At 35.6% G+C, this 12,431-nt stretch overlaps 2 protein-coding genes across 4 annotated transcripts in view; one reads left to right on the top strand and one right to left on the bottom strand.

Annotated features, from left to right (window-relative positions):
* Positions 1-330: 330 nt before the first annotated feature.
* LOC100180496 (inter-alpha-trypsin inhibitor heavy chain H4) lies at positions 331-5,405 on the bottom strand. 2 transcript variants are annotated; one of them, XM_002122381.4, is made up of 19 exons: positions 5,252-5,405; positions 4,953-5,158; positions 4,743-4,824; positions 4,516-4,683; positions 4,271-4,434; positions 3,940-4,212; positions 3,754-3,875; positions 3,564-3,689; positions 3,246-3,387; positions 3,064-3,192; positions 2,923-2,993; positions 2,681-2,856; positions 2,522-2,615; positions 2,296-2,433; positions 2,168-2,218; positions 1,981-2,109; positions 1,386-1,502; positions 1,214-1,298; positions 331-608 (listed from the first exon to the last, which is right to left on the bottom strand). In XM_002122381.4, exons 1-19 carry the CDS (start codon positions 5,357-5,359, stop codon positions 395-397), a joined length of 2,595 nt encoding a protein of 864 aa, XP_002122417.1. In that variant the 5' UTR covers positions 5,360-5,405; the 3' UTR covers positions 331-394. The 2 variants fall into 2 exon arrangements, with proteins under 2 accessions (XP_002122417.1, XP_018667021.1); XM_018811476.2 differs by lacking the exon at positions 2,168-2,218.
* Positions 5,406-9,102: 3,697 nt separating this feature from the next.
* LOC100182841 overlaps positions 9,103-12,431 on the top strand; it is a 7,370-nt gene continuing 4,041 nt past the window's right edge. Inside the window, exons 1-5 of one of the 2 annotated variants that reach the window (XM_009859948.3) lie at positions 9,103-9,285; positions 10,647-10,744; positions 11,023-11,103; positions 11,481-11,645; positions 12,049-12,207. In XM_009859948.3, coding sequence (XP_009858250.1) covers positions 9,213-9,285; positions 10,647-10,744; positions 11,023-11,103; positions 11,481-11,645; positions 12,049-12,207 — 576 coding nt within the window. In that variant the 5' untranslated portion in view covers positions 9,103-9,212. Of the gene's footprint in view, positions 9,286-10,646; positions 10,745-11,022; positions 11,104-11,480; positions 11,646-11,844; positions 11,975-12,048; positions 12,208-12,431 lie in introns of those variants that run through there. The other variant, XM_026834395.1, reaches the window with a different exon arrangement.

Here is a 12,431-nt window from a genome sequence, read left to right on the forward strand (position 1 = left end):
CAAGAGTTAAGGTACTTTGTCGATATAAAATAGCACCAAATAAATCACTAACTTTTACTTGTACGGCTGTATATGTAATAACTTTTTCCCTGCGCCCATTCTCCATTGTGCTATTACGAAAATATATTAATGATTGATGTGGCCGTTCTAAGCTACCGGGCAATGCAACTTCACAACAATAATGCATATCTAATTAAAAACGACATACGCGGTTATTATATTGCCAAATGAAAGGTTTGCAATCATGTATAGATTATCGGTATACTATAGGCCATCATACATTAACATCGAAGAAATCCACAAGGATCAATGTCTTTAAATATATACGTAAAATATTCATTTTGTGTTTTATTTATATACACGCTCTTAGAATATAGGCAGCGTTAGCTTTAATTTAGCGCACCAACGCAAACGTAGCAAGAAACCCACGACCTTGGACAAGATCGTCAGATTCGAAGACCACGACAAAATTTTGCTGAGCTTGTAGGATGGTTCTGGTGTGACTATATCCGCAGAATTGTAAAGTTTCTGAGGATGATGGCTCACCAAAGTCCGGATACACGAGGATACGATCTCTAGCACAATTAGGGGCGGCCTCTGTATCTAATCTGCAGAACAGTAATGTATGAAATATTAACAACACAAGCTGATTATTCTTTTTTTAAAACCTTGGTACATACAAATATGTAGACAGTGTAAAATGTTCGGGGGGATGTTACATGGGTTCCTTATATATTTCATAGACATCAAGCCTGCTACTTAGTTTGTGCTTGTTTATGTTTACGTGACATAATATCTTACTGTTTTGTTAGAGTAACGGTCTGGAATACCTATTAGGTGACTGGCAAATACTGTCATGTGCCTATACTATAGGGTGGGAGAAGATGGGAAACCTTTTCACTCTATTTTCTCTCTCTCATTTGGAAGTGAACAGAAAGAGCTTTTAAAAAATTATAAAACCATATCTCCACAACTCCTAAAAAGTGGTTGTTAATTGTTTAAAACACGATCAGGATATTTGGATACTATGGGGTGTCCCATCTTCCCTCATAGTACTATATGTTCACCCACCGTTATGGTGGGATATGCGTCTTTGGTAAAGACTAACAACAATTTCTTTATCCAAGTAGTGCCAATTCGTTACATATATGGATCCACTCAAGAAACTTATATCTGTAGATATATTCAGGCAGGATTCCTATGTAGAACTTACTTTTGTATCTCCATGCTGATGGGAAAAGAGTTTCCAGAAATCGCATTGATGTGCCAAACACAACGTATGTCAGATGGATACAAACCTAAAAAAATGTGTTTAATATTCGTACCGTGTATTTTGTGTACTTGTGTACATTTGTGCTTGGTTGCCATTTTATCTCGATAGTTACCTGGATATCTTGGTGTGGTAATATTAACCGTCGAATTTAAAGAGAGCGGACTACCACAGGTGTAGGTTTGAATAAATGGATCACTGGGGATCGGCGGTGGTATAACTTCGGTTGTGGCTGTGAATAAAAATAACCAGTTATGAAAAAACACGTTTAATGGATATAGCAAAAAAAAACAATCTAAACTCGATTTATGCTAAAAAAGGTTTATCAATAAATCAAATTCAAACTTCATATGTATGGTGCGTGTGTGTTTACACACATATATATATAGTAAGTTGGGGAGATCGTTCTAGAAAATAGAACGAAAAGGTGTCCCATCTTCCACCCCTCTACTATATGTGTGTGTATATACCGCGTATATTATATTATATACATGTAGGGTGGTTAAAGATGCGACACTTTTTCATTCTATTTCCTGTCCCATTTGGTAGTGAACAAAGAACACTCAAAGAATTATAAAACAGTAACCTCGCGACTACCATAGACCGTTGTTCATTGTTTTAAACGCGATCAGGTTATTTAAACATTAGCTAACGGTGCCCCGTCCTCCACTACTCTTATATATATACCGATTTAGATTTATTTGACTCACGACTGCTTGTTGTCGTCGTTGTGGTGGTGGTTGCTGGTGCAGTAGTGGTGGTGGTGGTTGTGGATGCTTGGAGAAGAGGTTGTAAATATAGATTTCTCATTGCACTTAGGTACATGTCGTTGCTGACAGCTGAAAAAAAAAATATATGATTTAACACGAAGATAACAATTGTTTTGAATATAAGAACCTTGTAGTACTGGCGCAAAACCCATTGGTACCGATTGCACTCGACTGTATGCTGAAGATACAAAATGGTTAAGTTACAATATGTATATATATTAGGCTCAACTTAAACTGTAGATCCAACACTTATACCTCTTGATGGATAAGCAGCAGGACCTGCCATTCTGCCCCTACCGAGTGTTCTTCCAAAACTGTGATGTCGCCTCGGGTAGGGTCGAGGATAAGGTGTATTGATTGTTGGTGGAACTGTTGATGCAAGTACGTCTTCATCTAGATGTATATACACCAAGTTATATATACGTGAACAAAAGATGCGCATCTAATTTAAGAACCGTAAGTTTATGCTCTGAAGTATTACCTGGTTTTGTAACTACCATCGATGTCATAGGCGTCACGAAGTTGTACAAAAGAGACAGTCGAACAATTTCATTTTTTATATTTTGATGGGTAGTCTAAGAAACGATATAATAAAGTTAAAGTTAATAAATATGTTGTATTATAGTTGTATATAGTTCACCGTGTCGTCATCAGGTACGTGCGACTTGTTTCGAAGCATCTCTTTAATCGTAAGATATGCCCAGATCTTTTCCATGTTAAACCAATCGTGTGAAAAGCTTTCTTCAAAATGTTTTCCTTGAGATACAATCGAAACCAAACCTTCAGCAGTTGACCCGCCAATTATGCAAATTAATGCTGCAAACAGAAAGTATAATTTGGTAATAAACTTACGTGCTGGAAAGTATATTCCACAAAACTTACGTTGTGGAACTTGGCTCGATTGAATGCGACCAGTAACCAAAATTTCAGAACCATCAAAAAAGTTATCAAAACTAGAAAAAAGTTCTTTTTTAACATTTTAAATTATTATGTCGTAAAAGTGAATTTATAAACAAAACATACGTTGTTTTAGTAAGTCCATCAAGATCAGGACCTGTGTATCGCATAATGACATGAGCAAGAAGTGGTGAAGCCACCTCATCGTAAAAATCCTTGAGTTGTAACGCGGCATCAGCGTCGTTATAAATTTTTCTGTGAGGTAAAACGTTAAAATTATGGAACACAGTTAAAGGACGTATTCATACCGAGATAATCCTTTATTTTCCGATGCAATTTGATCAAGAAATTCGTGATCAAGGTGTTGACCAAACCCAAGGCAGAATATTGAGTATCGACCGTTCACCCTTTCACGAATATTTCGCCGAATCGCCTCGTTACCAGTAACGCCTGTTATTGAAATTAAAATCTAACATTATTTGTTGAATTATCTAACATTATTTGTGTGAGGTTATATACAGTTTGCAGCCCAGCGTCGGCGTCAGTAGAATGTATGGGTAAGAGTGGCGAACTGCACTATAATTGTAACATATCATAAATAAAAGCTGCAGGAGTTTTAGTCTTACCAACAGTTGGCTGACCATCTGTTAACAATATCATCATGGACGCTTCTTCCAACGTATTGGTTCTATTTGATGAGATGGTTTCAAGCAATTGTATTCCATCCAGTGCCGCAGCGTTGAAATTAGTTCCTAGAAATTTAACACATGAATAAAATTTGGGCCCTTACTTGAAAATATTGTACACGATGCTTACCTCCTCTTGCGTACATTGATCGAACATGTTTTTTAGCGTTGCGAATGTTGGTTGGATTGACATCCACCATTTCATTAGGATGCCACACATTTGTGGTAGAAGAAAATGTAATAATGTTAAACCTAAAAAGATAAGACAATGCGATTTAATAGTGTTTATTGTTTTTTTATTAATTTTATGACTTACTGATCAATTTCGTTCAAATCGTCTAAGATAGTTCTAAGCGCTTCTTTGGTTTGAACAATTTTGTGACCCGACATTGAACCGCTCACGTCGATCACAAACACAACCTTTTTCGGGATCACTGGTAGGTTGGTTGGGGCAAAGAAATGAACAAAGTAACCATCCTTTATTAAAATCTCACCACCGAGTTCTTCCCTTGTTACGTCATAATTAACCAAAAATGAAAGATCACTTCGTCGTCGTATATTTCGTTGCTGTTCGCGTGTTGGCCGATAACTAGATAAATAAATTGAATAAATAAACAAATTTATGTCTCACTTATATTCACACTTACGAGACGTAGGCTTGAGTTTCACTTCTTCGTATTTCCACATTGCCAGTGTCGAAGGTGTCAGGGTTGATTGTTCGTCTTAACTTTGGTGAGGGTGGGGTGGCAGTTACAGTGGTAAGTCCAGTAGGTTCTGTTATTTCCACTTCAATTTTAAAATCGCCAACGACCTAAAAAGTCAGTAACAACTATTACATGTGATGTATGGTTTAATGATTTTAATATTAAAGAAAAACAGAAACAATGTGTACTTGGCCAGGGTCTGCGTATATCACGTGATGGTAACGACTGAGTTTTCGCTTAAGGAGTTCTTGGTATTCTAATGTAAATGTGACTGAGCTACCAGCTGCTACGTTTACAGATACGTCGAAAGTTTGAGCTTCTCGTATCTTCGCCGTAACCAAGCCAGCTGATTCGCCCTGTTTAAAAATGTTAATGGAAAAAACAATTTCGGTCGAATTATTTATATGCAACGTACCCGTGCAATCGCAGCACTGTAAGCTGCTTTCGCTGCCGCTTTATCACGCACTATACCAACGTATGTGACGCCTTCAATGACCCTTTGAATAAACGCATGAAAATGTAAGTTTCCAAAATATCAGTGCTATTACTACAAAATGGCGAAAATATGGCGAAATATTTGATAAAGGTATTGCCAGCAATCCTATTAATATAACTAAGTACTTACATTGAAAAATTCGAGATAAAAGCGGTTTTGGGAAGTCTCATTTCGATAGCCGCTTCTTTTGCAGAATTGTCATTGTTTTCAACAACACTCGTCACAATCACTCTGCTGTATCGTGACGTCACAGCGGAGTTGACGTGAAATCGTGTCATTGTTGGTCTTCCACCAGAAGATCGTCGGACTCGATTGAGGGGCGCATCACCTCGTGTCTGTAATGTTTAATTAATTTGTAACGCTTTCCCGATTTTTTCGACAAGAGCGCATATTTTAACTTATTCCAAATACAAATTTACATCACTCACCGATTTTAGCCCAGTTATCACAAACTGAGTGTTTTGATTTAACGAGGCAGCGATGCACGAATACACTGCACCGATCAGCAGCAACGCTATCGTTCTTTCAGCAATCATACTCTATAGATTTGTTATCAAGCTACCTAGAAAATATACGTATTAGATCTATAACCCCTGCAAGAAATATCAAACTCAGAATCCTGGCCTCAGCCGCGGTTTATAAAGCACGAGTAATGATACCCCACCAAATAACAAGAGCAATTTTCCTATCGAGCCACTTGATTCAACCTCAATGCAACCTCTGCTTAACATTACTGTAAAAAGAATCTGGTGTTTTACAGAATCTGTCGAACCTTTATAGCGCTGCCTTGCGGTAAGCCACTTTTTCGCCTACGTAGCACACTTTTAAACAATACAGACACTCGTTTGTCCCAGGCCAAATCATGCGTGGTTGGCTCTCACGCCAACTGTTGACAGCAACCACTTGAAAATTAGTTCAAGTAAATTGAACTAACGTAAATTAGTGGTCACCTGAACAACGAAACCGTGCAGCAGCCGCCTGTTATTTGAGTGCGTTTGTGGCAAGGTGTACTTTGAAAACAATTATCATTTGTAACCGAAAATCTAGGAACATAATTTATAACGTTAGCCATTTTGTTTTATATTTTAAACTTTAAAGTAATATTGTGAACTCGCCTGACCTAAATCGAAACTTTTGTTTTCGAAAGTTGTCTGTCAGTATAAGCGATGCAATATCGTCATGGCGAGTAAGGAGAAATTTCACGAAGGAGCAAGAAAAGCGTTCGTACTTGCCAAAACAAGTTTTACAAATGGACAGAATTTGCCTGATGCACCAAAGGTTACCATGAAAGGAACAAGGTTTCCGCTGGACAATTCTTGCTCCTTAACCAATTTGATTTCCTCAACATCGCCAGAGGCTCGTTCCTGCTACACAGATTTAAACTTATTTTAATAAAGGAACTTGCTTGTATATACATTCTTGTACAGGAAGACGAAACACTGGATTACATTTTAGGTAAAAACCAGGAGGGCGTACGAATACATCGATTATATTCAGGTAGTATAAAAAACGTGCATGATGGATAATCACACGTGAACTCAGTCAAGTTGTAATCTGCAAAATAATTGGTTCTTGAAATGTATTTTATAACACGCTGTACGAAGAATCCGTATTACCCATACAAAATGGCACTTCGAATGCTGGATTAACAATTGTAGCCTACGTCATAACTACATGGTGCTTTGTTTCTTGGGTTAATTATGACTGCTTGTGTGGTAAAGTATCAATTAAATTAAAACGTAACAATATAATTAACATGGCTCATACATGACTTGTGCACTTGAGAACAATCACAGGTTTTCTGCCATCTTATATATAAAAGCAATCGCGAACATATAGTACAATGGGGGAAGATGGGACACATAAGCTAATATTGCCAAATATTTCCAAAACTAAAGTAGATGACGGTTTTTGGGTAATACCACGAATTAGTACTATCGTTCCGTTAATTATTGACACCAAATTAATAAAATATAATAAAACACACGAGGAGTTATTTACCGATCCTCACAACAGGTAAATTTAACAAATTTGAAAACACACAGGATAAGATGGGACAGTTAAAAATCTTTGTTAATTTTGAATATTAAGTGTATTTATAAATAGGAATAGACGTAAATAACACGAAATAAAACTGTACGCTTTGAAAATTAGGTCTAAACATTCTTTTTCTTGCCCTACTGCTATAGTTTTTAACATGTTACCTATACATTATATTATTGCATAACAATTGGTATTGTTTGAACGACAATGGGTAATGTTCGAAAATCAATGGATAAATATTGTATCCTACAAATATTACTACTCTGTTTTTGGCACAAGCCACTTTGCATAAATTATAAATTATCAATAATTATTATTCAAATGACCAAATTTCGAATATATTTTCAAAATATAATCTTTTGATTATCAGTATCTTATAGTTGAAAACCCCTTGAGGCATAAATTACTAAATTAAAAGTAAATCTTTCAAAGTTTGGCAATAAAAACATACAAAACTACAATGTGGGGAAAGATTGGACTCTAAATTGTAATATATTAGTATTCTGCAACTTGTAGTTAACCTACCGAGTTTAATAGGCTGTGCTAGTTTCTTTGCCATGTAAACTTCATATATATAACGTTAAACCGATACTTTTTTAACGTTAAACCGATATTTTTGTTGTTTTTATCTCAAATTAAAGTCATATTGACCCCTGCCTATTTTCTTCATGCTTATATCTCAGTGTTTTTACAAAACTAAAACTAGTTTTATGAGACAAAATCAAACTGTACGAAATATCCAAGGTTGCTTTATGAAGCTATGTAACAAGTTTAATCGTTCGCACACGCAAACTAAAAAAATTCATTGGCTTTACTATGATTTAGCGAGCATTAAAAAATAGCACCTTACTATTTCGCATTTTTTTTACCTGTTCAAAGTATACTGTTTGTATTTTACATATATATATTTTAATGTTTAAAAACAGTAATCAGCTTTGACGGGCGTTAAAGTCGCGATAATACTGTCAAATAATTCTGTAACCTTATTTTCCTGGTTATCATTAAATGGGGGTCCGTAAAAAGAAAATTGAAAAAAGTCTCGTCTGACAAAGTGTCCCATCTTCCCCCACCCTACTATGCGTGATCTCGGTCCCAATCTTTATTATAAGCAATAAAAAGAGATAATAAGTTTTTTTACCACCTATACAAATAAAATATAAATGGTTTATAGTCGGATGGGGTAAGATAGGATGGGTTTTCAATTCACTATCTTGTCCCGCTTGATAGTAAACAAAGAATATTTAGAATGATACAACCGTGGCGTGTAGTTTCTTAAAGAGCGTTGTAAATTCTAAACACGATCAGGAATTAAAAGACTGTCGCTGTTCCGCTGTCGTAATATATTTGGCCCGATGTCGGGTAATATTCGCCCCGATTGATATAATTTTACCGGGTGCTATTGTGCATGCACGGCGACGCTACTGCGCATGTGCAGTAGGTCTGAGCGAATACAATACCAGGTCTATTAAATACGGAGCGACAGAAAAAATGTTGCGGTGTATAAAACAAAACTAAACATATTTTGCATCGTTTCAACGTACATGTCTACCATCTGTACTGTTGACCTCTGATTACGCCAAACGTCATGCCGTGCCGATAACTATCATTAATGAAATAAACACCCAAATCCCTTCATTGTTAACTACACTTGTCTCTGTTAGTATTGTTCCTTTTTGTAAAGCATTCAGCATTATTGTTACTTTTAATTAACGGAGGCAAATATTCAGTTTGTATTAAACACAACATATTTTCCCAAGTAATTTTACCATGGGTAATAAAAGTATGGTATGTAAGCCATCCTGTTTTAAAAAGGCAAGTTAAGTAAAATGTGATTAATAAACTGATCTAAAATAAGTTTGTTAGTAGTAGGCTACTTGCTTATTCTTGGTTGCATTTCACGTACATATTTAACCTATTGTACATGGGCAGTAGCGACTCGCCGCATGCGAAATAGTGCCCGGTACAAATATATCAGTCCAAACGAATATATCACGACACCGCGCCACGCCAGGATAAAACAATTGTTGGTTACTTAAATACACTAGTCTTTCCTGTTAAAATTCTGCGATATGCGGTGACTGAAGTCTACAGACAAAAAGTTCTGTATGCTTTTTTATAACTTGGTGTTTTGGTATTTAGTAATCTATGTTAAAATACGAACTTTAGTGATGACCGCGATCAAATATGCATCTGGAAACACTGGCATTTCCTTGGAGATTAAACCAACGCTTTTTCTGAAAACAAACAAACCGAAAATGGTGTACAAGTGTGTGAAGGCGTTTGTTTGTCCACGACTCTTTCAAAGCAAAGTACACTTCGAATCCTAGTTAATGTGAAGAAAAATAAATGGGTTCCGCTGCGAGCAAATCTAATGATCTACAAATTAATGTGCCTCAACCATCAGCAGGAGTAATCCAAAGTAAGTGCTGCGAAAATTTGTTAAGAAATATATTTGAAAATCACGTGCAAAAACATAATTTATAACCTTTTATAATGGAAAAAGTTCAACTAAAGCACATGGCGAATATAAAATGAATGTAACTTATTTATCATCATGTAGTGAAACAGTGACAATCCAGTCTGCAAAGTATGGCAGTTCCTGACGAGATCTCGCGCGTGCAAGACGGTTATTTTTCGCGTTCGCGCGTGCTATCATTAAAAATCTGCGTGCAAAGCATGTACATTTTCAAGCCACAATAGGAAATCTTACTTAATTTAATACGTATTTTTTTCTTTGTTTAATTAATTGGCGTGCGTAGGACAAATTGTGGCGTGCATAACCAAAAGTCTGTAAAAAAATCGCGCGTGCACCTGCCATACTCTGCAGTCTGGGTGACAATTGTTTTAATAAAGTGCTTGTTTTATACTTTCTTTGGTTTTGATAAGAGTAGCCCATTCTTGGTTGTGCAAGATGGTTATCTTTCGTGTGTGCGGGTGCTATTGTATAATCGACGTGTGCAAAGCAAGTACATTTCAAAGCCTTGTTAGGAAATCCTACTTAATCTAAAATGTATTTTTTTTATTGTTAATTAATTGGGGCCAAATTAAGGCAAGCTTCACCAAAAGTTTATAAACAAAATCTCCTGTGCACCTGCCATAATACAAGTTATATATATATTATTTACAAATACTCTTTTGTGCATTCATAATCAAATTAAACATTAATCAAATATAAAAGTTAAAATACTTCCGAGTCAGGGCGCCAATTTTCTAAATATCTGATGTATGCTGAGCGTACCTGTGCGTTAAGTATGAGTTTATGACGATTGACTATAACTCATTGTATACATGTGGCTAATATGTATTTATTTAGGTGGGAATTCGCAACATAAATATAGCTATACCTTTCTCACAGTTGCGTGTAAAATAAATGCTATTCGCTCTTTAAACGATAAACAACCTAAATCAGTTCCTGAAGTAGCACTTCTTTGATTCTCACGTTGATTGATTGAGTCAAAATAGCAGTTGACATGTTCATTATTTCGCCTATGGATGCTAGAAAACATATTGTATATTTGCCTATTTAACGTATGCGATTAATTATAGTACTGATACGTTTGCAATAAACATTTTATGCACATGTGACTGCAACATAACACTCTCCCGCTTTGGTGATTGGTATGAGACCGCTAGACGACTTAAGCATTGGAAAATAGGTATTCCGCATACTCTGTATGTGTTCTGAGGTACGCGCCATACTTCAGTTTATTACACATATATAAATATGTTTTAGTTTACAATAATGCATATATATATTCGTTGCGGTTTTCATAACTTTAGAACCTGAGGCAAACAATGATGAAGAGAATTTTCTTGAAGTTGGCGATAACCCAACAGAGGAAGAAGAACCAGAAACAGGATTTCCTCACAACTTTGAAGTAATTATACTTTTAAATGCATATCACAGTGAACAGAGTGCTTGCTTTTTAAAGGAGAGAGTAGTGTTTAAAACTTAATGTTTTTAAGATTGTGGGTGTGTGTGGTTGCATCAACCTAGTTTGGTCAGGTTATACCAAACCCCGTAAAACATAAAATAATCACACACACACCCACAGTTATATATTGGTAATTCACAATGGTGTGTTTATTATTTTTTATACTATTTCATGCAATTTTAACCACAGTTATATTTGTTTAACTTGCTTTCTTGATGCAGAGAAAATTGGTGCAACTTAAAACTACTGAAACACCTTGGGAGCCTAAAGAAACTCTTCAAATATTTGAATTCTTAGTAAAGGCAAGTTTTTAAAATTGATAATATAATTTTCAAGTAGCTATAATATACCTATCTTTTCTTTAGGCCAATGTTTCTTGATCTGTATTCGAACTAATTAGATCTCACAACAAAATGTTTTAATTTTTTGCACAAATTTAAGTTTTAAATCACACTAAGCCATTGCACTGTTACAAGCTTTGGCTTTGACTAAATAAACCTATTTCATTTTCGTAGTTTAATTTGTTTAGGTTTTGTCTTATTGTTAAAGTTTGCGTTGTTTAATGTTTGTGTAACTTTAGGAATAAACGAAAATATGGAAAATGTTATAAGAAGCATGTTTAATAGATTTAAGTATCAGTTCTCCAGATCAAATTTGAACCAATGTTTGTAACCAACAGCGCTATTTTGTGAGATCAAGAAAGCGACTGCTGGAGGAAATCAACATTATTGGTGACTTGATGATAAAACATTCTTTTCTGGATGTTTGTGTTCGTGTGTGGGAATTTTGTCACAATACTGATGATGAAAATTTAAACTTTCGAAAAAATAGGGCTTACCTTCAGGTGCTTACAGTAATAATAAGAAGAACTGTTTTTGTTCTGATAACACTGTTTAATTAAATGAATGAATGTAAATTTTATATTGCGTGGCAGGAAAACAACGGTCAATATGACATGGGTGTTCATACTCCTCATGCCAGCTTATGAGTTACCATGTGTATTACATTGTAGGTGATTAGAGGGATTTTTTAAATTTTTTATGTATGACTGATAATTTGGACAACCTGTAGTAACCACTGGGTTGGAGCAAAATTAAGCAGGCTTGCCCAAGGAAACATACGCTCATAATGGTAGCAGCGACGAGGATTCAATCAATTACCTCTGTGTTACAGGTAGTTTTGTAACCACTTTGCCACAGCTACGAACTCTACTTGTGTACCTGTTTATTTATTTAGGCATTTTTCAGATGAAGTTGGTATTGTTGAACTACAGCAATAAATGTTACAATCTTTGTAAAGAAAGTTACAAACAAAAGACTTATTTAAGATGTTGCATGAAGGAATTCTCTATACCAGACCTTGATGTAAAACAACTAACAAATCCATCCATGCGATTTCGAATTAAGGTTGGTGGTCATGTTACAGCTGAGTGCTGTTCCAGATGAATGAATGAATGTATGAATTTAACTTACTTTATCCTCGCGTGGCCAGAAAACGACAGTCGTTATAACACCTCATGCCAGCTTACGAGTTCCCATGTATGTTACTTTGTGGGTAACTTATTTTTTGGGGGGATTTTTTATTATGTATGGCTGATAATTTAGACAACCCAATTAGTTACCATTGGGTT

Source organism: Ciona intestinalis, chromosome 4 (genome assembly GCF_000224145.3).
Source record: "Ciona intestinalis chromosome 4, KH, whole genome shotgun sequence".
In the NCBI taxonomy this organism is placed as follows: domain Eukaryota; kingdom Metazoa; phylum Chordata; class Ascidiacea; order Phlebobranchia; family Cionidae; genus Ciona; species Ciona intestinalis.